The sequence below is a fragment of the Saccostrea cucullata genome, unplaced genomic scaffold (assembly GCF_032062105.1).
Source record: "Saccostrea cucullata isolate Sc308-1 unplaced genomic scaffold, CSIRO_AGI_Scuc_v1 ctg1004, whole genome shotgun sequence".
Classification (NCBI taxonomy): Eukaryota; Metazoa; Mollusca; class Bivalvia; order Ostreida; family Ostreidae; genus Saccostrea; species Saccostrea cuccullata.
This window is the reverse complement of record NW_026923627.1, coordinates 24295-48308: the sequence shown is the minus strand read 5'-3', so window position 1 is coordinate 48308 and position 24014 is coordinate 24295. Positions and strand designations below refer to the sequence as shown.

The window sequence follows — 24014 nt, the reverse complement described above, 5'->3', positions numbered from 1 at the left end:
CCTCTTGTTAAATTTAATAATGCCCCCCCCCCCCCCCCTCCAAAAAAAAAAAAAAACACCACAAACACACACCCTCACGAACCGTACTTTTTTTTAATAGGATACACATGAAGATGGAAAAGTTATGTTAAAACATAGTTTGTTTTAATTTTTGCTGTAGATAATTTTTAGCAAATTTGCAAATTCATTGCATTCGCAAAAATATTTGTCTTAAAAATAATTCAACAATAAGAAAATGTAAACAAAGTAGTGGTCATTCGCAAAATTTTGAAACGTAAAAAATATAATCAACAGCATTCTGACCCAGATTCGCAAAATAAAATCAACGTAAAAATTTCCAGATTTACGCTATACATGTTTACATGTAAACACCTTTTGGAAAATTTCTACATTACATTGGGTTGCGTCACCCATTATCATATTTTTAGATTATGCACCACTCGGCACACCTCGGCCGATTCGTGCTTCATCTGCATTAGCCAAGGTTTGTCAAACAGGATAGCATGCACATGCTGCAGTGTGATGTGTATTGAAAAAATCATTTTGTGTTATAATTGGATTATATTTCATGAAGTTCACAGGACCTATGACAGTCGGTAAGTACAAGTTTAAGTATAGATTGGGGTAAAATGAACCGAAATGCAAAATTTAGATTAGGTTAAAGTTCAAAGATCATCGCATGCCACAGTATAGTCGGATTTTCACATTGTGAAATTATCTCCCGTTGTCGATGTGACAATCAGTTACAGGTGCAGATCCAGATTTTTTTCAGGAGGAGGGAGGGGGTTCACGCCTCAGTCAAAAAAATGTCAGCCCAGAATTTTCTCACAAGCAAAGACAAAAAACTGAAAACAAAATAAAAACAATGATAGTGGGTTCGTGGGGTCAATGTTTTCTAAGGGGGATGATGTCCAAAGTAATTTTTTATTTGCTTCAGTATATAGTCTTATTTAAATAAGAAAGCAAACTCCGGGGGGGGGGGGGGGGTCCCATCTCCCTAGCCACTCCCTGTTCATGAAATTGCAATTGATCTTGTGACTCCAAAATAGAATTTTTTTTTCCATTTGACTATATATCTACATATTTTGTTTCTTGTGTTTATAAATGACTGACTGTTTGTCTGCAGAAATTTGATCAGAAATTTGGCTTAAATTTTTGATCAGTAGGTGCTAGGGTTTGCATGCTTAACATGTGTATTCATTGTAAACTTTCAACAGGTATAAATATGTTCGACCTTGGCCCTAGAGTTAGACCCACTTAAAAAAAAAGAAATTAACCTTGGCAATTAACTTCTGAACAGGAAGTACTAGGGATTTCTTTATATTTCACATGTGTATTCCTTGTGACAAGACCTTCTTTCGATACCAACAATTTTAACCCTTTGACCTTGACCTTTGAGTTTGACATACATTTGAGAAACTTCAACCTTCGCCATAAGCTGGCCTACGTGGGCATCAGTGTTTAAACTGTAACAAACACACCTTGTCTTCGATTCATTACTTTTAAGTTGCGGTGTCTCCATATGAGGGAAAAATTCCTGAGAGAGATGCTTTCACAAAAAACAAACAAATTACTAAAAATAACATAAAACATGAACATGTTGGTTGTATCTCTTGTTCTCCCTTGAATCAGAAATGATTACATGAATATTTTAAAAATAAATACATGTATTATAAGATTTGAAAAGGTTGTGCGTCTTAAAATTGACTAAGTTCTGTGGTTGAATTAGCTATAAAACTTTACTAGCTTTATTTTGCCACTCAAAACACCTTGATTAACTATTTTCAATGATACTGTTTTCTGAAATGTTCATGCAGTTTTTTCAACAATGGATACATATGTCATACATTTTCAGTTTCTCAAAAAAATGCATGAAAAAAAAGCTTTTCAAGTACTGTAACCATGATAACCTTTACAAAATACATGTGAATCCTATGTTTTTAGCTCATTTGAGCTTTTCAGACTTTTTTTTATCACATTACGTCTGTCGTCCATTTATTTGTATGGAAACTTTACATTTTTAACTTGTCTACAACCACTGGGCCAATTTTAACCGATTCACATTGAAATCAGTATATGTACATCTGTATGTCAGTCTGTCAATTTAACCTTGGTCATCACAGTCATATCTATTGAATGAGAAGAGACAAGGCATTTGTATTAAACATATGTATAATTAGTATTTACCTGTGACAATGCCATGATTTGTTTTACCCATGACCTTGAAGTTTGACCTACTTGCAAAAAAATTACATTGTTTTAAATTCATCATTTTGAAAGAATTCATATTATACATGCATGTATATTATTACCTATGATAAGACCTTTCGAAATAAATCATGAATCTGTGACCTTGACCTTGAAGCTTAACCTACTTTTCAAAATGTTGCATTTGCTTATAACTTTCGATTGAGAAGAGATATGACTTTTACATTTGACATGTACAATACTCGTAAGAATTCAAGATGTTTCCCAGCATGCTATGATTTTTTACACTATGATGTTGATGTTTTACCTAATTTTCAAAATATTTAACTCTCCTAAAAGATGATCAGGCTACTGATTTGACCCCCCCAGGGCAAAATCAAAATTCTGAAACCTTACTGCACATCTACATGACACCACCAACCATCTCCCAAAAGATGATTAGGCTGCTGAGTAAAATATAGCAGTTCAGGGAAGACGGGGCTTTTAGCATAAAAAAAACATCATTTTTCGACCCCCATTTGACCCCCTGGGGCAAAATCAAAATTCCAAAACCTTACTGCACATCTACATGACACCACCAACCATCTCCCAAAAGATGATTTAGCTGCTGAGTAAAATGTAGAAGGAGTTCAGGGAAGACGGGGCTTTTAGCATAAAAAGCATCATTTTTCGACCCCCATTTGATCCCCCGAGGCAAAATCAAAATTCCAAAACCTTACTGCACATCTACATGACACCACCAACCATCTCCCAAATGATGATTAGGCTGCTGAGTAAAATGTAGAAGGAGTTCAGGGAAGACGGGGCTTTTAGCATAAAAACATCATTTTTCGACCCCCATTTGACCCCCCGAGGCAAAATCAAAATTCCGAAACCTTACTGCACATCTACATGACACCACCAACCATCTCCCAAAAGATGATTAGGCTGCTGAGTAAAATGTAGAAGGAGTTCAGGGAAGACGGGTCTGTTAGCATAAAAAACATCATTTTTCGACCCCCATTTGACCCCCCGGGGCAAAATCAAAATTCCGAAACCTTACTTCACATCTACATGACACCACCAACCATCTCCCAAAAGATGATTAGGCTGCTGAGCAAAATGTAAGAGGAGTTCAGGGAAGAAAAGTGTGACAGACGGACGGACGGACGGACATGAGTAACAACAATATACCCGAACTTTCTTTAGAAAGTGCGGGTATAATAATATATTATTATAAAAGGAGTTTGAATTCAGAGATGAAATAGATTAATATTTTTATTGACTCTTTCAGGTGGTGCAAATGTTGAACTCTCTTTATACCAAGTTTGATTCCATCATCAAGAACTACGATGTATATAAAGTGGAAACGATCGGCGACGCGTATATGGTAGTGAGCGGGCTTCCCATCAGGAATGGCGACACACATGCGGGCGAAATCGCATCAATGTCGTTAGATCTTCTCCGTGCCATAAAAACTTTCCGAATTACATTCCTTCCAAACGAAACTTTAAAGTTGAGAATTGGAATGCACTCAGGTAATTGAAATAAAATTCCGTAACTTTTTAAGCCATTCTTTGGTTCAGCTTTAGATATGTTGCATTATGCCATTTTGACCCCAGAATTAGTGTGAGACGTATGTAAAAAAAAATTACTCTTGATGTGGCCGTTTAGTAACTGTTAGAATATGCGCTTTCCCTTTACCTTTTACTATGCATTAAGTTTGAGATATTATGACAGGGCCTTGTGTAGCGGGAGTGGTTGGCCTCACGATGCCAAGATATACATTGTTTGGCGATACTGTCAACACAGCATCTAGGATGGAATCTAATGGAGAACGTAAGTCTTCAGTTTGAATTTAAGGCTTCATTCTGAAGTTAGTTAATGATAAATCACAAATTTATTTTTTTTCTCTATACAGCCCTTAAAATCCACTGCAGTGAATCCTGCAAAACTTTCCTAGATAAATTAGGCGGGTATACTTTGGAACCACGTGGTTTGGTTGAAATGAAGGTATGTTTAACTGTCAAACAAAGAATGGATTATCAATATTGAATTGCAAGGAATGACTGAATACAAAGAAAAAGTAACATTATTTTCTAGGGAAAAGGGCAGATGTTCACCTACTGGTTGGTCGGCGAAGATGTTCACATAAGACGACAGAGATTGCAGAGATGTAGTCAGACTTTGAAAATGAACACAACTTGGGCTAGGGCTACCCGACAGGCGTATCTACAGTTCTGTAAATCTGAGAACAATGGTGACAAAACAGGGGATAGCCAACCACTTGTGGACCTTTTCAGAGAAAGCGAAAGCCACTCCAATCACGACGAGTCCCCTAAAACCAACCACCATGACAACTTCAGCTCACCGAAAGAAATCCGATCATTCTCTTCAAAACTACGATACATTCCAAATGGAATTATTTCTGAGGACAAACGTTTTAGTGATATCAAGTTGACAGGTTCAGGACAAGATATTGTTGAGCGGACAGCGTTGATTTCCGATCACGATTTATATGATAGCGATCCCGAGGTCCCAGAGAGGACCAGGCATCTGTCAGTCGGGAACAGAACGTATGTTAGTCTGGTAGTGGGTGCTCCGGAAAGACCGAAAAGTGCCAGGAATAATAACAGGGAAATGTTTGATGTGAACAATGAGAATTCCCCGGAGTACCAGAATCTAATATCTGACTCGGCGGTTTGATAATGGTACTAGAAATTCTTATGACGTTGTAAAGCACATCATCAAAATACGCAACGCTGGAGAAAGAAAAATAATGACTTTGAAGAATTTGTAGGAGTAATTATTTGGAAGCATTTAGCAACGAAAATATTTTTACGTGATGGTTGATTGAGGATAAATGATTCAGGAAAAAACAACTCATTAGTCTTTTGTTTATATAGTATAATTTAGCATAAAAATAAAACCTTTCCCATGGTTTACAACAATAATATATGGCATTTAGAGTTTATCGCAAAAAGTGTGTCGAAGGATCAAAGCATATTGTGATATTTTCATTCCGTCATTCCAAAATTTTCAAGACATGTTGCCATATCAGCACCTTTCCATAGGCAAATTTGTATGTGTATATTTAAGAGAGAGAGAAAGAGGGAGAGAAAGGCATGTCTTTAAATTATTTGCACTGTATGTTTGAAAGCATAAAATACATTTTCTCAAAATGCATACCATATTTTGTTACTTTAAATGATATAATCTTTGTTGAAATAATAAAAAAAATTTGGTTTTTCTTGTTGGTTAGTTAATGCTTTTTTGTAAATTTATTATTCCACATATGATAACCAATTATTCAAAAATGCTTTTCATTCAAATATTTTACAGTGTGGTAAATGGTTGACACAATAAACCATATAAATATGCCTTTAAGTATCGAAAGTATAGCCACTAATCTTTTAAAAAACAAACGAATGGTCTAATATTTTTAATCATTGTAGAATTTTGAAGGTACTATTAGTATAACTAGAGGTACTGTGAGCGATGAGCTCACTAAATGAAACCCCCCGCCTCCCATATGGTTATAACTGGTGAAAAAGTCCATGTTTTCCTGTGGCCGGGAAACCCAAAATATGTGTCGGATCAAAAAGTAAAATAGGAGGTGCACAATGGCAATATATAATAAAGATTCTGTGAAAGTTGCATCAAATTTCATTCAGTGGTATGAGAGGAGTTGCGGATAAGAGATGGGTACCCCAAAGCGTAACAGACGGACGGACGGAATTAACGATTTCTATATACCCTCCCACTTTTCAAGCGGGGGGTATAAATATATTCTTCCAAAGGCATTAACAAAATTAAACCTGGTTATTGTCTAATTATATCACTTCGAAGTTTATATTGAAGTGTTATGGCAGGGCATGTGTTACTGTGAAATTGTAAAATATGATTTCAATTTCATAATAATCTCTTGATGAAAATATGCAAAAACTCTTTCTTTATCAACATATGAAATAAAATAAGTCATTTGATACAAATATTTTGAAATAAAAAACTTCTTCTTTTCACCAAAGGCTGTTAACTCTGCAAAAATGTTATCAAATTGAAATGTAAAAATTCCAAACCTCCTTAATAGTTCGTCATTCAAGAAATAGAAATCTGACATTCCAATTTTTTTTCCTTCAAAGCAAGACTAATTTACCCCACTAAATATGTGATTTACAGTCCCCTTATAAACGATATATTTGATGTGCGACAGTAAATTTGTAAATCCGCAGTGTGGGTAAATAGACTAAATACTGTACGTGTACATATTTTGCGTTTTCGAAATTTAGCACACTCACGGGATATTGAGTTGGTGTATTCATGAATTAGCGTTTCACGCACGTACTCACTGTATATAGTATGTAAATTAAAGCGTATCAATGACCATGCCAAAGGCGCTAAAATAGGAAGTCCATTCACGTGGTCACGTGATCAAATCCTGCGAAGTAGGTTTGACCCTGTACGAACTACGTTCATTTCCCAGTGAACTTTTTAACATTGTTGTTTATTATTTACATTTGAAACGAATAAATTTATTACACGAACAGGCCTCTGTATTGCTATGTTGACCTAGGATTTGTTTGGTCTTGAAAGTTCGCCTCGCTCTAACATTTGAATGTTTACATTGATAATCAGCAGTCCAGACCGGGAAGTCTCTGTTTATAATGAGAGAACAAGGATCGCTGCTGAGAATAATCTTACCATCTCATGACTCCTTAAATTATTATATTTGAAGTCAAAAGCGGTGGTACATGTATCGCCTGTTTTACTTTACATAACTCCAAAGGAATTTCTGGTTAAAAAGGTAAGTGCGTTTACTAAGCTAGTTATAGTATTCAAAACATTATTTCACATCGAAAGAAGATCTATTGTACATCTGTTGATTAAAAAATATCCTTGCGTTTCAATCATTTTATCTATTTCATCGCTAATATCTTAAAAGTATCCCGAAACCAGTTGCAAAAAGATGTGGCAAAATATCTCGCCGTTTGATTCGGTCGCGCTATGACCTCTGACCACCAAATAAGTTCATACAGTATTGAACATATTTTCTCTTCAATACATTTATCTAAAAAAGTATTTGCAAATGTAAATGTAACGGTATATAGTAGAATATGCCTCTTTTCTTTAACCTCCGACATGGAACTCTGCGTAAAAAAACGTCATGATTAAACGTTATAATGGTAAAAATGATAAGACAAATTATACAATTTCAAGTTCCTTCACCCTTGTTTATGAGTGAATGTCAGGCATCTCGTGAAGGCTTTCATATCAAGAACAGCAAAACAACGGAGCAGTTACATGTATTTATACTGTTTATCTTGAAGCAAATTTATTATAAAGGAAATTTGACATGTTAAGAAAAAAGAATATGTGTACAAAAATGTAAGCAACAAGAATAGAAACATCAAAATCATTACTACGAATAAAACAAGAGGCCCATGGGCCACCTCGCTCACCTGAGCACTGTGGCTAGGCAAAGTATAAATTGGTTTATTATTGAAAAGGTAAAATCCAAAAGTAGTCCCATGAACAATCATGGATTTTCTATCTTAGAGAAGAAGATTTTTAAAGAATTTTCCTATATATTTCTACGTAAAACTTTGGTCGGCCACCTTGGCCCCGCCCTACCCCGGGGGTCATGATTTGAACAAACTTGAATCTACACTACCTGAGGATGCTTCCATATAAATATGATGAATTATGGCTTGGTCATTCTTGAGAAGAAGATTTTTAAAGAATTTTCTTATATATTTCTATGTAAAACTTTGGTCGGCCATCTTGGCCCCGCCCTACCCCCGGGGGTCATGATTTGAACAAACTTGAATCTACACTACCTGAGGATGCTTCCATTTAAATATGATGAATTATGGCTTGGTCATTCTTGAGAAGAAGATTTTTAAAGAATTTTCCTATATATTTCTATGTAAAACTTTGGTCGGCCATTTTGGCCCCGCCCTACCCACGGGGGTCATGATTTGAACAAACTTGAATCTACACTACCTGAGGATGCTTCCATATAAATATGATGAATTATGGCTTGGTCATTCTTGAGAAGAAGATTTTTAAAGAATTTTCGTATATATTTCTATGTAAAACTTTGGTCGGCCATTTTGGCCCCGCCCTACCCCCGGGGGTCATGATTTGAACAAACTTGAATCTACACTACTTGAGGATGACTCCCCATAAGTTTCATCTTTCCTGGCACAGTGGTTCTTGAGAAGAAGATTTTTAAAACATGCCACCAAATTTTCATTAATTGCAAATTATCTCCCCTTGAATGAGGGCGTGGCCCTTCATTTGAACAAACTTGAATCCCCTTCACCCAAGGATGCTTTGTGGCAAGTTTGGTTGAAATTGGCCCAGCGGTTCTTGAGAAGAAGTCGAAAATGTGAAAAGTTTACAGACAGACAGACGGACGGACAGACGGACGGACAGACGGACGCCGGACAAAATGTGATCAGAAAAGCTCACTTGAGCCTTTGGCTCAGGTGAGCTAAAAAGTGATAAAAATATTAATCTTATGGATTTAACATATTAAGTAAATGATCATTGTGCATATTTAAATGCGTACATATATATTGAAAAAAATTATTTTTAAGAAATGCAAAGAAGATACTATGAATATTATAATTATAACGATAATAGCACGATAAATTATAGTGAGTCACTACATGATGAATAAGTCATTTGGTTTCGCACAAGTAGCAGTAGTACTGGTAGTATATGAAAATAAAGGAAACATCAGTTCAGAGAAAGTCCGTGTTGCAAATAAACATTGAACAATGAAAAAAGTTCAGACTCATATAGGGACTGAGGGGGACAATCTAGACAAGACAAATGTGGAGCACAAAGATAACTTTCGATCCTTTTACAAATCGTGTACAGTTTTAAAGGAAAATTGAATGTTATTCACTTAGAGTATCCTCCGGGCGAAAATTTCTAAGTTAATACATGTAGTACTTGTGATTGAAAATCCAAATAACATTCTTATTGAACGTAATAACCAATGTGTCGAATATTATGCTGAAATTATACACTGCCCAAATCTCCTCCCGCGCCTTTATATCTGGTTAAGATAAATGCAAGTCATATTTTTTCTGATGTTCTCCTAAAAAAAGAAATTCTTTTTTATGCTGCCTGTTTCCAAAGTTATCTGAAATTGAGTCTAGCATGTTGAACCAAAGTACAAACTATTAATCGCCTTGGTAAGTGGCATTTTTCATGTACTGTTGTCTTTGTGTCTGAAGATCTGATATATTTTCAGCACTTTGAGGATTTCCCACTATGTTTGGACTCGCAGAGTATCCGGAATCTTTCGAGTCTGTCCCAGGAGAAGTCGAAAATCTTGGATCGAGGTATGGGTCATCTTCTGATATGAATATGTAAATAAATCTCAATTTATTGATATCAAACAAATATTAATGCAATAAGATTTTTCCGATCGCTTAAAAGAAATAACGGTATAAGGACAAGAAGAAGAAAGTTTAAAAAAAAGCTATAAAATTCTATGTTTATGTACGTGTACTATTATGCATGTTTTGATGCGTTTAAGTATAGTTCTCCAATTTTCCACCAGTAAAACGTTTTTGATTCCCTACCTCTGAATTTTAAAGACCTTACCTGAAGATTTTCCGCAATCACGACGGGCTTTACATAATATTCCGCTAACTATTACCAATGCTAGCACAGCTAACCCAAAGAGGACACCAAAAACCACTGGCAAAATGGAATTATCTTCGCTGAAAGAAAATTATACATATCTTAAATGTCAAAGTATGGAATAAATATTTTACATTAGAAAGGATGCGTAAATGAGCTTGAAATACAATGATAAACACTCTTTTTTCCATCATGATAACATAATGTCGATTTGAAGTTGATATAGGATACCTCTTTGAAGAAGGACTGAAAGATTGGTTGTTGATTTGTCTCATGCATTTTTGACACTCTGAGGGATTCGGGCATTTTGATGGCAACTTCCTGAATGGATCTTTTATTATCCTTTCATATACTGAATATCCATCCTCATCTAAGGTATATCGTCATATCTTATTTAGTAGAATGAAAAGGGGTAAAGACAAGAGGCCCAGGGGCCACAGCGCTCACCTGAGCACATCAGCTAGGAAAAAACACATATCAGATCAGACCTGAAATTTAACTTAAGTTTGGGGGGGGGCTTGAATTTTAACCCCAAAGGGATCATAATTTGAACGAACAAGAATCTACATTACCTGAGGATGATTCCATACAAATATAACTAATCCTGGCTTTGAAGTACTTGAAAAGAAGATTTAAAAAGGTTTCCCTATATATTTCTATGTAAAACTTTGGTCGGCCATTTTGGCCACACCCTTACCCCGTGGTCATGACTTGAACAAACTTGAATCTACACTACCTGAGGATAATTTCACATGAGTTTCATCTTTCCTGTTTCAATGGTTCTTGAGAAGAAGATTTTTTAAAGATTTTTCCTATATGTTCCTATGTAAAACTTTGATCGGCCATTTTGGCCCCGCCCTACCCCCGGGGGTCATGACTTGAACAAACTTAAATCTACATTACCTGAGGATGATTCCACATGAGTTTCATCTTTTCTGGCCCAGTGGTTCTTGAGAAGAAGATTTTTAAAAATTTTTCCTATATATTTCTATGTAAAACTTTGATCGGCCATTTTGGCCCCGCCCTACCCCCGGGGGCCATGACTTGAACAAATTTGAATCTACACTACCTGAGGATGATTCCACATGAGTTTCATCTTTCCTGTCCCAGTGGTTCTTGAGAAGAAGATTTTTAAATATTTTTCCTATATATTCCTATGTAAAACTTTGATCGGCCATTTTGGCCCCGCCCTACCCCCGGGGGTCATGACTTGAACAAACTTAAGTCAACACTACCTGAGGATGATTCCACATGAGTTTCATCTTTCCTGTCCCAGTGGTTCTTGAGAAGAAGATTTTTAAATATTTTCCTATATATTCCTATGTAAAACTTTGATCAGCCATTTTGGCCCCGCCCTACCCCCGGGGGTCATGACTTGAACAAACTTAAATCTACACTTCCTGAGGATGATTCCACATGAGTTTCATCTTTCCTGTCCCAGTGGTTCCTGAGAAGAAGATTTTTAAAGATTTTTCCTATATATTCCTATGTAAAACTTTGATCGGCCATTTTGGCCCCACCCTACCCCCGGGGGTCATGACTTGAACAAACTTGAATCTACACTACCTGAGGATGATTCCACATGAGTTTCATCTTTCTTGGCCCAGTGGTTCTTGAGAAGAAGATTTTTAAAATATGCCACCAAATTTTCATTTATTCCCAATTAACTCCCCTTGCATGAGGGCTTGGCCCTTCATTTGAACAAACCTGAATTCCCTTCACCAAAGGATACTTTGTGGCAAGTTTAGTTGAAATTGTCCCAGCGGTTCTTGAGAAGAAGTCGAAAATGTGAAAAGTTTACAGACAGACGGACAGACAGACGGACGCCGGACAAAATGTGATCAGAAAAGCTCACTTAAGCCTTCGGCTCAGGTGAGCTAATAAAAAACAGTGCTCGATCTCATAAAACCTTCAAAGAATACTAATCTGTAAACAGAACATAAACAAAGACTGAAAAGTCAGCCAAAATACGACACAAATTTAGGTTAAATTTTCTCATAAGATCGTTTTAATGACCGTAGAATGTTCGAAATGTTAACTTTAAACGAGGTTGTTGTTGTTTAAAACAAGAGCATTATCTTGAGAATCAAATAAGTTTGAGGTCATAATCCCATATGCATTTGATCGCGGGACATTACTACCAGTACATTAATATGGAAGGTAGGCGTTGGAAAAGCTGGTAATCTCTTTTGTCATACAATTTAGTTGTTAATTAGCATTTATCATCTATAATCGGTAAAACATCCAAATGTGAAGCAGTATATAAATATTGCATGTAGCTGAGTGTAACATTGAAAATTTTCACCCCAAGAAAACCATTGCCAACCTCGGCTGCGCCTCGGTTGGCAATGGTTTTCTTGGGGTGAAAATTTTCAATGTTACACTCAACTACATGCAATATTTATCATATTATACTGAATGTTTTATACAAATAAATGTAACAGTGAACCGTGCGCGCATAAATTCTGCGCAGTCGCTATTTTTTGGAAGATCACCCGTCGTCAAGCACTATTGACTGTTGCTACGCTGGAGGGCGTGGCTTCATTTATTCAGAGGGTAATAGTGTTTTTAAACAAATGTTTCTCGACGAATCAGATTCAAGTAATGTACATGAAAGTATAACATATTATAATAGCTGCTTGAAATAGAAAACGTACTTCAACAAATATCAGTTGACTGGCATCTGAGGCCTTCCTCTGGACTTGATATATTTTATATCCTATATTACCATCACCATTCTCATTAAAAACTTTGGATGGAATCCCACTATCATCAATCACCAGTTTTTCATTCTTTATTATGTCGTAGACCTGTTGTGGAGAATCTCGATACCTTTGACATAAAGTAGAGGACTGGCTGCCACAGAGATCAGCAAAAGATTTGTTTGTTCCTTGCAGAAGAGAAAACATGGCATTTATAGCAAAGGCGGTCCATAGTTCTGGTTGATAGTCTTTGTTGTTAAATTCTTCCTCAATATCCATACACTGGGAAGCAGAGAGTTTATTAAAGCTGCCAGACAGGAAACAACCATTTCTTTGTTCAAAGTACTCTTTTGTCCAAGGATTAATATCATCGTTATCAGCAAGTCTATCGTGAAGATATTTCTCAAACATAGATGTCCCAGTCACAGGTGTCATTTGGAGTGACAATGAAATGGTTCCTTCTAGTTTATGCTTACCAGCTATTATGCTTTGTCGAGTTCCAAACGCCTCAGAACCTATAAAAAGATATGGCCAAGGATTTATTGTTTCGTGTAGCTCGGCCATAACTTCCTGTACAACATGACTTCTTAAAAACAGGAGGACAACTGTAGCATACGGAGTGTTTTCAAGATCGTAACGAATCTTTTTGTATTGATTTTCTTTCACTTTGATTTCATGCGCAATGCATATTTTCATGTCTTTAGCTGCGCGTACAATAGCATTCCTTCCTCCTTCACCATAGGTTCCTTCACTGTAGATAATCTGTATGTACGAAGAATTGAGTGATTTCACTATGTTAACCATCGCCATAGCTTGTTTGTCGTCCGGAGTACACGTTCGCATGAAATATTTATAGGTGGATTTGTCACTTAGAACAGCAGCAGTAGAGGCGTAACTGATCTGAGGTAAATTAAATTCTTGAAGTACATTAGCTGCCGCTATACTGCTGCTGCTGCCATATGCAGCAACAAATCCCAGGGTATTATTTGAAATATTAGAAATTACAGAACCATCTGATAAATGTAGACCTTCCCTGAAGAAGTTGAGGAGTTTTGATTGAATCAGCAATGGCTGATTACAGCTGTTAAAAATTACGTAACCGATTTTCTTTCCTCCAAAAATATTAGCAAAACTGCCAAGCTTTTCATTCACCGTATCTACTGCAAACCGAATGCCTTCCACAACCTCCCACCCATTCGATGTACGAATATCACCACACTCCATAAGGTTGTATATGTCTTTGTTATATACAGGAACCACTGCAGCAACATACAAATCCCCTTTTCGAAAAATAACGTCATTTGCCAAGTTACTATTTCGGCAAGATTCACATTTCTTCTGATTATCACACTGAGCCTTTATAATATCCGGCCAAATTAAGCCATTCTCGTCCTTTGTGTAATCTCTCAATAGGTCTGTTTTTAAATCTAACGTTAAATTGTTGTACCATCCAACCTATAAACAAAAAGTGAATTGTTTTATCTTCCTGTCTGAATAAAGGCATTAAATATTTAGAATATTTATATGTTCATTTTGGCTTCAATCATTTTCATGTAAAGACGTCGCTATACCAAAAATTATATTTCGAACCTGTTTACCATTACGAAGGTAGTATCAGTCGGCCGAGTGGCGCTGTGCAGTGATTAGAGCGTCTGCTATAAAGTCGCGCAGTAAGGAGTTGATCCTTAAGTCGCGGATTCGAATCTCTCTGTGAGACGTGAGAATCACAGGCACTTGACATTTTTAACCATAATGTGCGCGTGGATACTGGTCTTTCGGATGAGAAAGTATAAACCGAAGTTCCGTGTCGCAGTATATGCTGGCACAAAAAGATCCCTCACTGCTCAACGGTCGTAAGTGCCAAGTAAAGGACAAAATTTGCATCTCTCCACCGGCAAGTGGTGGCGTCTCCATAAGAGAGAAAAATTCTCAATAGGGACATAAAGCAACATACAAACAAACAAATATTTAGAATCTATGCTTGTTCATCAATACACGTGCAAAAGCCCTTTTTATGAAAGAGAGGTGCTTTTTATTATAGATACATTCGTTCTAGTTACCTTTTCTAAACACATTTCTTGACCTTTCAGAATGCAATTTCGGAAATGGTAAACTTCATATTCATCCAAATTTCCTGATATGTTAGCTTCAGTTCTTCCATTGAAAGTTATTCCTAGGTTTTGTCGTAAACCATCAGGCATTTCTTCCTTGAGACTTATATTTGTATTTTTGCCTCTTTCTACAAGTTTGTAAGTATTGAACCACAAAGTACTATTAAGATTGCTGCACAAACCCTCTGTTTCTCCACATTCCTCTCTTTGGAGGTCTTTGAGAAGTTTGGCTTGCATGATAGTGGACAAAATTGCATAACCCTCAAACACATTATCACCAGTGACAGAATCTACGTCAGCAAACGTTGGCATCAAGCAGGTAGGATTCTGAATATCACAGGATATGAACTTATCGACAACCTTCCCTAACCACGGATTAGATGATACTTCCTGATTAAAAACTGTTTTGTTTGTCATAACATTTGTCCAGTGTAACTGAAAACTCTCAAAGAACAACCGCGGAGGACTAGTGAAAAAAGAACCCTTTGCTACATGATACTGGTTTAAAGTCACTTTATCTATATTAGAGGCCCCCTCAGAAAAGATCATTCCAAGTCGAAAATTGTACTGATCTTTGAGTTTGTTGGCAACATTGAGAAACACTTTGGCTGTTTTGGTGGACGCAAATACTACTACTCCTGTTACTCTACTCTCAGTATGAAAAATCACGGACTCGACACTTTTTTGAAGTTCTTGGGAATTTACAAGACCATTTTCCATAGATACTGCTGAAGCGTATGCAATGCATATCTTTCTTGATTGAGTCTGCATCCTAAATTCATCATAGTTGCCTACTCCATAGGTATTGTTTTCGTAAAAGACACCAATGTAGTTCCATTCCAGTTTTTGCAACAGAGATATGATGACCTAGAATTTCGATACAATAAAAAATTATAGTTTATACAGATCTGGACGATGAAATCAAAAACAATAACACAAAATTTTTAAAAAATACACAGAAAAAATTAGGTGCTTATCCTAATGATCAATCAGATGACGAAATTTAGATATCCCCATGAAAAAGTAAAAAATTAAAACATACATTTTGTAAATAATACGCATATTTAAGGAAACACACTTAGAACCTATCAAAATATTTTTAAAATGTACAGTTTTAGCTTTATTGTGACCGAAAAATGTGTTTTCAAAATTTTTAAAACTGGCCTTAAATATTAGTTGAGTACTGTAGATTCATAAAATATACCAGTGAAATAATTGTCGTGTTATTTCGCGAGAAGCACCACTCGCGAAATAAATTTTATCGCTTTTATTTTTAGGATGATGAAATCTATATAAAATCTCTTGATCAACCGTCCATTCGCGAATTATTATGTCGTCCCAAACGAAGTCGTGGACGACATATTGCGATTGTAAGCATGTTTTTGTTGTCCAGGCGATTTCTCGGAGATGGCTAGGACAATCTTCCTGAAATTTTCCTTAAAGGAGGATCACTGGTTTAAGTTGTGCCAGGTGGTCATTCAGTTTCAAAATGGCTACCGTTGCCACGGTAACCTGCAAAAAGCGACGAATTTTGTGCGCGAGTGTTCTCTCTGGTCCCTTGAACATTCGTAATGAAACTTTACTTATTTATTGATTAGTATCTGTCATTGTGCGTGTTGCATTTAAAAATTGCAAATTGTCAATAGTCTCCGTGGAAACAGGGGGAAAGTGAAAATTCTTTATTTTTAATTTTTAAATCAAAGTACTGAGAGTACTGATAGGAGTTGATGGTTTTTCCAAGCTTAGCTAATGGGTACTGTTTTATTGATGAGAAAAAATGAAAGATTTGTTCAGTTCGGGGCGACATACTAGTAAGCTGTTGCTTGCAATAGCAGACTTTCTAGTTATTATAATTGCAGTTTGACGTAGGAAAACCCTTTCGCGATTATAAGTTTTGGCAAAAATTAAGAAATCTTCAGTATATGACTATGATAAATCAGGAAAGAATATGGCATGGAGAAGTACGATTCCGAAAATATGACGTCATAATTTTCATGCAGTTCTCTTTTTTAAATAGAAAAAGCCTCAAAATGTCCAATTTCAAAGGTTATTTTCTTTAAGAAAATACTGTCCACAGCCCTCACCCTCTTTAATTTTCAGACATGTTGAGTAAAACTCTTTGAAAAATCATATTTCTCATAATCTTTCTGGGAGATGCCTGTTATATGTATCTGAAAGAAAATTCCACTGAAAATTGGTGACTTCTGCGACTTTTCAACAAAATACAGGAGAATGCACAATTTAAGTTTACAAGGTCACAATTAGTATTTTAAAGGTCATATGAGAAAGATAGATTTGTATGATCTCTCTGCATAGAATCTGGATGATTGTTCTTCATCACATTTTAACAAATTAAAATTGTTTTTTTTAAATCAATGTTTTGTTATACCGAATTTAAAATCATTTAGTTCAATTGAACAATAGGACCTAGAGAAAAATATATAAATTTGAAAATGACTATATTTGTCGAATTCCTTTAAAAGAGATTAATTTCGTTATAATTACAAATATAAAAATCTTTTCAGTTATTTGATTCTCATTTAAATTCGTTAAAAAAGTTTGATTTCTTGTAATATTATTTATTTGTTTTTATGATTTAGCAAAAATAGCATTTAATGTTATAAGATTTATATAGTTTTATTCAGAATCATTCAAATTAATATTGATATTATAACGAATAGAAATCTTTATCAAAACTTAAAGCTGACATGAATTCTTAAATACGCAACATTTTCATCTATGTACGACTTGTTTCATACCAACTATAGCCGTTTTCCGCCATATTTCTTTCAGATACATTGTCTCGATTAACGATATATACCCCAATGCGCTCGTTACACTTGAATGATTTTTTGGCTTGGGTGTCGACTTGTGCACATCTCCGATGGTAAAGCATAATAGAACACATGAGGTGATGAAGACATTTCAAAACCAAAATAAACAACATAATAAGCATATTTCTGAATGATTATTGATTTGAATCAAAAGAAAAAAATGCAAGTTTGGAAGAGAAATCTAGATGCATGAATACGACGTATTTTTACAGTGCGCCAATTTATGCAGAATAAACTTGAAATAAAAAGCAGTATAATCTGCAAACACTTTTTTGAAATTATTATCATTTAAATGGAACAAAACAACCACCGTCTTTGATTTGCAGGATTTATGCAGACTTAGATGCATGTCGAGAAAACGCGTCGAACGCTGTAAACGTACCCATACCTGGTAATAAGGTTACTGCATCGGTTCGAAGATGTGCACAAGTCAAGTGATATACACCCTGAATTCCATTTATTGAAATATGCATCACAAAAAAAGAAATAAACTCCATAAAAAGCTCAGTTAGTAGACACACTGTCATTACTCCGTACAGACTAGCACATCCAAACACTTAGTCCGTGCTGATCAGATTTTGGTCAGGGAAAATATCACAAGTGGAAAGAGAAGTTATTTGGTATTTGCGCGGCTGAAAGGGGGGGGGGGTTGTAACTAAAATTTATTTATAATTGCTTCATAATGTGTTACTGAAAATTGTCTCTCAATAGTTTTGATAAAAATTTTATATGGTCTGCAGTTGTTTTGCATCGCAAAATTATTTTATCAGTTGTAAATGATTATTTTAGTACATGTGTAATCTCAAATCTAGACCGAGTAGTTTGATATACGGTAATTATTTAATTCAAGAAATAAAAGCATTTAACCCGAACACAAAATTTTATTTGTACATCTGTAGGTTCTTTAACACACAGAAAGAAAGATCATCCCCTGTTTATAATGACATTTAGGCATTTTGTTTTGTTTTTTTTTTGGGGGGGGGGGGGGGGGGGGGGGGATAATTGACATGACCGTTACCTAAATATTCGTGGAAGACAGACATTTTTGCTAAATCCATTTTTGAGATTTTTTATTGTCTCACTCCGACCAGAAAGTATGTACATTTTGAGGTATGTGGCTGTTTTATAATTATGTAGTACAGGAAATCTTTCATTTCGAGATTTCATTATCCCTGTCTGACAGTCTAGCTTTTTCAAAAATAAAAATAATTCCTGTAGGAATATTTTGGAGATTAATTTTAAAAACTGGGGTAGGGATACTTGAAACCTGGTTCAATATGGATAATTTTTATTTTTAGTCTTTTTTTTCATCGAATCATTAAAATCTCTCTCTCTCTCTCTCTTTCTCTCTCTCTCTCTCTTGTAACCATTCGTTAGCGCAAAATTAGGTATAAAATTCTACGCACTTTGTGCTCTTCCATTTATTAACCCTAGAGACAGATGAAGGATTTTTTTTCAGGCAGGGATGTCGATTGTCGAAACTTGTTCAAAAATTGAAATAATAATTTACTTTTGACAAGAAAATTAAACCAATCGCAGAAATTGAAAGAGGAAAAAAGTGAAATCTACATCATAGGAATGGGAACATTGTGAACTTTCTCAATTACCTTCAATTCTCAGGCAAGGAATCTGGACAAAAAATATTTAGACAAGAGGAATAAGTTTAAAAGTTAATTTTAGTAAGAATGTGGCATTATAATCGGCTATTTTTAATCATTAAAATTTTATGTCAGGAAATATAATTCACATTCAATTAAAGAGGCGGATCCAGCCAGTTTAGAAAAGCGGGGGTGGGGGTGGGGGTTCCAGGTCGGTGCCCCCACACTCATTAGCAAAGAATCAAACCACGGCCACTTCAAGTCCTTAGCTACATTATGAGAAGGGGGCCCCCAAAAGCAGTTAAAAAGCCAAAAATAAATAAAATCAAAACCATAACCAAAAAAAAAAAATAAAAATTAAAAAAAATAATAAAATAACAACAACAACAAAACCTATTAACCACCCTTAAAAATACTTTTTGGAAGTGATAGATCGAGGGGGGAGCTTCCTGTAACCTTTCTGTTTGGTACAATACTGCATATTTTCCGGTAACAAAAAATGTGGTGAGGGCTTTCAAATCAAAATATTATTTAAAACTGCAGCAAAAGCTAGATTATCCTCCGAAAAAGTGAGCCCCCAGGCCTCCATCTGCATACTATGGGAGCATTTTAAACCTTTTTCGATTTAGAATATGTTATGCATACTTCTACAAGTTCATTACTTCTGGAGATGGCCCTAAAATGGTATAGCTAAAGATCGCTGGAATATTCCTTGCATATTATGGGTATTCAGAGTCCTTGGCGGGGTTGTGAAGGTACACGGAGGAAAGCAAATCTGCATACATTTACAGATCTACCGAGCAGAAAGGGCAGAGTTTTTTTTATCAATTAAATTATTCGACGCATAAATATCTAAATTACAGAAAAAATTTCTCTGTGTGTGTACGAAAATAAAGGGGGGTTCCACCCCCACCCCCTCAGAATTCGCCCCATCTGGATCTACTAATTAATTCTATTTTGATCATTCATGTACCAAAGAATTAAACTCGTTTATAGTGTAAAAAAAATTATAAATAACTTTAGATCAAGTTATATTAGGTCTATATTTTTAAAAATAAAGCCACTACACAGTATGTATTTGAAAATAATTGATCGTAATGATTATCTGATCTTTTTCAGATGTTTGTTTAATTTATTTAATTTAGGAGACTATTGTGCATTTTCACCCCCAACCATCCCTTCAAATGAAAAATCTCGTCAACAGATGAAAGATTCGTAATGATGCATGCAATAAAATAGATTTGATGTGGTTAAGCCATGTTTATAAATTTTGTTCATATTTATATTTACAGACAATAGTAAATATATCTATTTTTGCGAAAAAAAAAATTTGCATTTTTTTTTCAATCAACCAAAATACCAGCTAGTGACTTTCCACCTTTGAAATTTCCCCTCTCCAAATAAACTGATCGTCGTGGACCACGTGTGTCCAAGTGCTATGTGGTCACTTTTCTTTTACTGTAGAGTTAGCAATGGATTACATGACTTCTGAGATGCATATTTTAATAAAAGTAAAATAGGATATTTCTTTCCACATGTGCACATCCCTGTAACGATAGCAGTATTCAGGTAAATGTTTTATCACTGCGTTCGATGCGTATTCTCGACCTACAGGCATAGATATCCAAACGGTTTTTGCATACAGGTATGCATGAATGTATTCCGTGTTGTTGTTTTTTTCTATTTTGAAAATGCACATGCATTCAAAAATAATTTACTTCTCTGCATAGTTCACGTTTTTGTTGGATTTTTACTTTAAAAATTTGTAATTGGTCAATTTATGGATTTGTGACTACTATATGCTATCGGAGATGTGTACATGTCGACAGCAAAGCTAGAAAATCAATCAAGTGAAACAAATGTGCGAGGCTTTATATAACAGGTACAGGTGGCCAAAATTTTTGGATTAAATATGGCGGAATCAAAGAAATATGGCGGACAAGGGCGTACAGGAATGTAATAAGTCGTACAAAGATGAAAATTGATGCCTTTTTAAGAGTTCATGTCAGCTTTAAGAATTTGTGGTTTCTAATTCATACTTCAATATATCCTTTAATACACTTTTGTTAAAGAAAATGTCAAGTTCTTTCCTAAAAAAATCACCTGTTCTCTGAAATATGTTTTGCATTGTGTTAAAATGCTCTTAACCAATTGGTAGAAAAATATTTATTACTATATGAAATAAATTCTTAGCAATTACATGTATCTGTTTTCTTTCTTGGCTTCCATGTTTGATAGTCATTCAGACACGTCTTATGTTTCTGCTTCATCCATTCAATTTTTCTCTATTTTTATAATTCATTGACCATATTTTGTTGAAATAAAAAAAATTACGACTTCATTTTAATTTTAAATTGAAAAAATAATCAGTTTTACCAATATTTGTTTGGAATCATCAGGGACCAATCTAAGTATATTTTGATATTTATTGCCGTCTTTTAGAGATGATGCAGTTGCTGAGAAGAGTGATTGTGGGACTTTGTAATTCTTTTCCAGTGAACTGATATATGACGAAGTGTCTACAGCTTCTCCACTGTACTCTGGACCGATTATTCCTTTATAAGTATACAAACAAAGAGGGTTTGTCATATTGATGTGCAATTATTTATAAACTCATAACCATTATCACCTCATATGTGATGGTTTTAGCAGTGATAAAAAAAGTTTAAGTAAACTGAAATAATGATAAAGAAAAACGAAATTATTATATACCCATCATTTTTCTTGTTTTTGTTACTGTTAATTTTACAGAGTTTTATCCAATTTTCCGGATCACCACACTGTGGTTTTCGGAATCCATATCACCACTCTCTGAAACTGATGACGTAGTACGCAAAAACATGACGTTATTTTTCTTGCGCGTTAAAAAGTCCTTTGTTATTATGCAATTGATCTCTTAAGTTTTATTCTGCTATATTTAGCTAGTTATAAGGGGGTATATAATAAATTTATCATTATAACAGTGACTTGATCCGAAGAGCCGTATCACGTCTCGTTGACAGGCGCGGATCATAAGATAGAACTCGACGCTTCGCGTCTCGTTAGATCTGATGATCCGCGCCTGCAAACTGGATGCGACCCTTCGGGATCAGTTACTGTTATAATAATATATATTTATTAAATGCAACTTAAACTTTCCAAAGAGTACTAATATGCTCGCGATGACCAGGAAAATTGTTTGTATTTGTTTAGGCCATCTAATTCTTTACGAAATTGTTTGGTTGCCCTCTCCCGACCAGCTAAAATAGCCCGACTCAAAACTTTTTTTTACGTATCAGGACATGACATATTTTTTTATATATTTTTTTCCACATCTCGTCAACAAATATGTTGAAATTTTCTGGAAAAAGAAAAAGATTTTTCCACCCACCTACCGACTCAATAATTTTACCCTGGAGTAGGAGAGGGCAAGCAAACATTATTTTTAAGATGGCCTTATCCTCTCTTTTGAGAATTTTTCACTCCATATTTCACGAAATGATATTTTAGTTGGTACGTGATCGAATCTACTGAGAAGCCCTTCGGGCTTCACGTGATTTGATCTCGTGACCAACTGAAAGTTCATTTCCAGAGAACTTTTTAACATTGCTGTTTATTTCTTAAATAAACTCAGAACTTCCTGTTTGATTGAATATTTTTTAATGTTTACCTATGATAGGCGCCACACTTTCATCTTTTTGTTCCGTAAACCTCCTGTTGATTATTCTACTTGCGTATTCCAAAGCTCTTCCCTGAATATTGCATGTTGGAAACACTTCTATCCCTATGAAGAAATAAAAACAAATAGTGTTATTCTATTATTATTATGATTCTCATTTTCATTCCTCATTCTTAATGTAATAATCTACTGTGGTACAAAGAGCTTGGAATCTTTTGAATCTGATTTATTTTTCTCTTGATGACTCAGTCATTTAACTTTTTTGACTGGTGGACAGGGATGCTCATCCCTCCAATGCTCCTGATCTTACTTTTGATGTTTTGGAGGTCCGTGTTTGCTCCGCTCCTATTTTATGTTTAATGCGCATTTGAGCTCGAGTACTCCTAGATATCTCCATATATTTTATGACATGTACTTACCAAGCTTTATTCCTGGAATATATTGATTCTGATTTAGCTTGTTAAGTGTCCATTTCACAGCCTCGAAGTTTCGAACAGACATTGGTTGTATATCATTCTTACATTCCCCGTCACTAAATATTTGGAACAACCCTCCAAGATGTATATCTCCTTGAAGCATGGCGATTCTTTTGACATCGAAAAACGCCAACGAAGATAAACAGAGCAAAAAGTTGAATGTTCATGATCGACCAATTAAGGGGATGAAGGACCTTTACCTGAAAAAATACCTGTCATTCAATTTTTTTTCATATTTTGTATATCTCTTATTTAGTATGTCCCACATGCCTTAAAGTAGATATATCAATAGGTTTCTAGATTTATTTCTGAGATATTAAGTGACAAATACTATGCCCCACAGTGTCTGAGTGAAGTTTTGATTCTCCGTATTTATTTGGGTCCATTACTCAGTCCATAATGGATTTTTTTCAGCATAGATAAAAAAAATTGTCAGCAAACATGTGTCTTTTAAAATATTTCAGAGTATGAATAGGATTAAAAATTCGAAAAAGAAATATTCTTTGTCACACCGCATCTGGAGACGGAAAATAACGTTCTTTTTAAGACAACTTAAACAACAAAAAAATTAATTTCCAAAAAATCCTATCATTCAATATTTAAAAAATTACGTTGAAATGCAAGTTCTTCATGTTATTGATTAACTGTAAAAATATCGATTGGTGAAGCTGAGCTCAATATTGCACAGGGCATAGTTAAACAAGACATGAGCATGATAAAAACGTTTCATGTTTATTTCTCGAGTACGGGAAAACCCTACTATGACGTTACAAAATTTTCGAAATA

General features: G+C 35.1%; 2 protein-coding genes across 3 annotated transcripts in view; one reads left to right on the top strand and one right to left on the bottom strand.

Annotated features, from left to right (window-relative positions):
• The window catches only part of LOC134264503 (receptor-type guanylate cyclase Gyc76C-like), a 52811-nt gene extending 47370 nt beyond the window's left edge, over window positions 1–5441 (top strand). For both annotated transcript variants that reach the window (XM_062746794.1, XM_062746795.1), the window contains exons 19-22: window positions 3482–3725; window positions 3928–4026; window positions 4109–4200; window positions 4291–5441. In XM_062746794.1, coding sequence (XP_062602778.1) covers window positions 3482–3725; window positions 3928–4026; window positions 4109–4200; window positions 4291–4893 — 1038 coding nt within the window. In that variant the 3' untranslated portion in view covers window positions 4894–5441. The remainder of the gene's footprint in view (window positions 1–3481; window positions 3726–3927; window positions 4027–4108; window positions 4201–4290) is intronic.
• Window positions 5442–8840: 3399 nt separating this feature from the next.
• On the bottom strand, window positions 8841–23331 carry LOC134264499 (uncharacterized). The gene is given in 8 exon segments (XM_062746790.1): window positions 8841–9559; window positions 9811–9929; window positions 10081–10238; window positions 12507–14006; window positions 14612–15529; window positions 21471–21649; window positions 22744–22857; window positions 23172–23331. Coding segments are annotated over 8 exon segments (3324 nt in total). The 3' UTR covers window positions 8841–9383.
• Window positions 23332–24014: the final 683 nt, after the last annotated feature.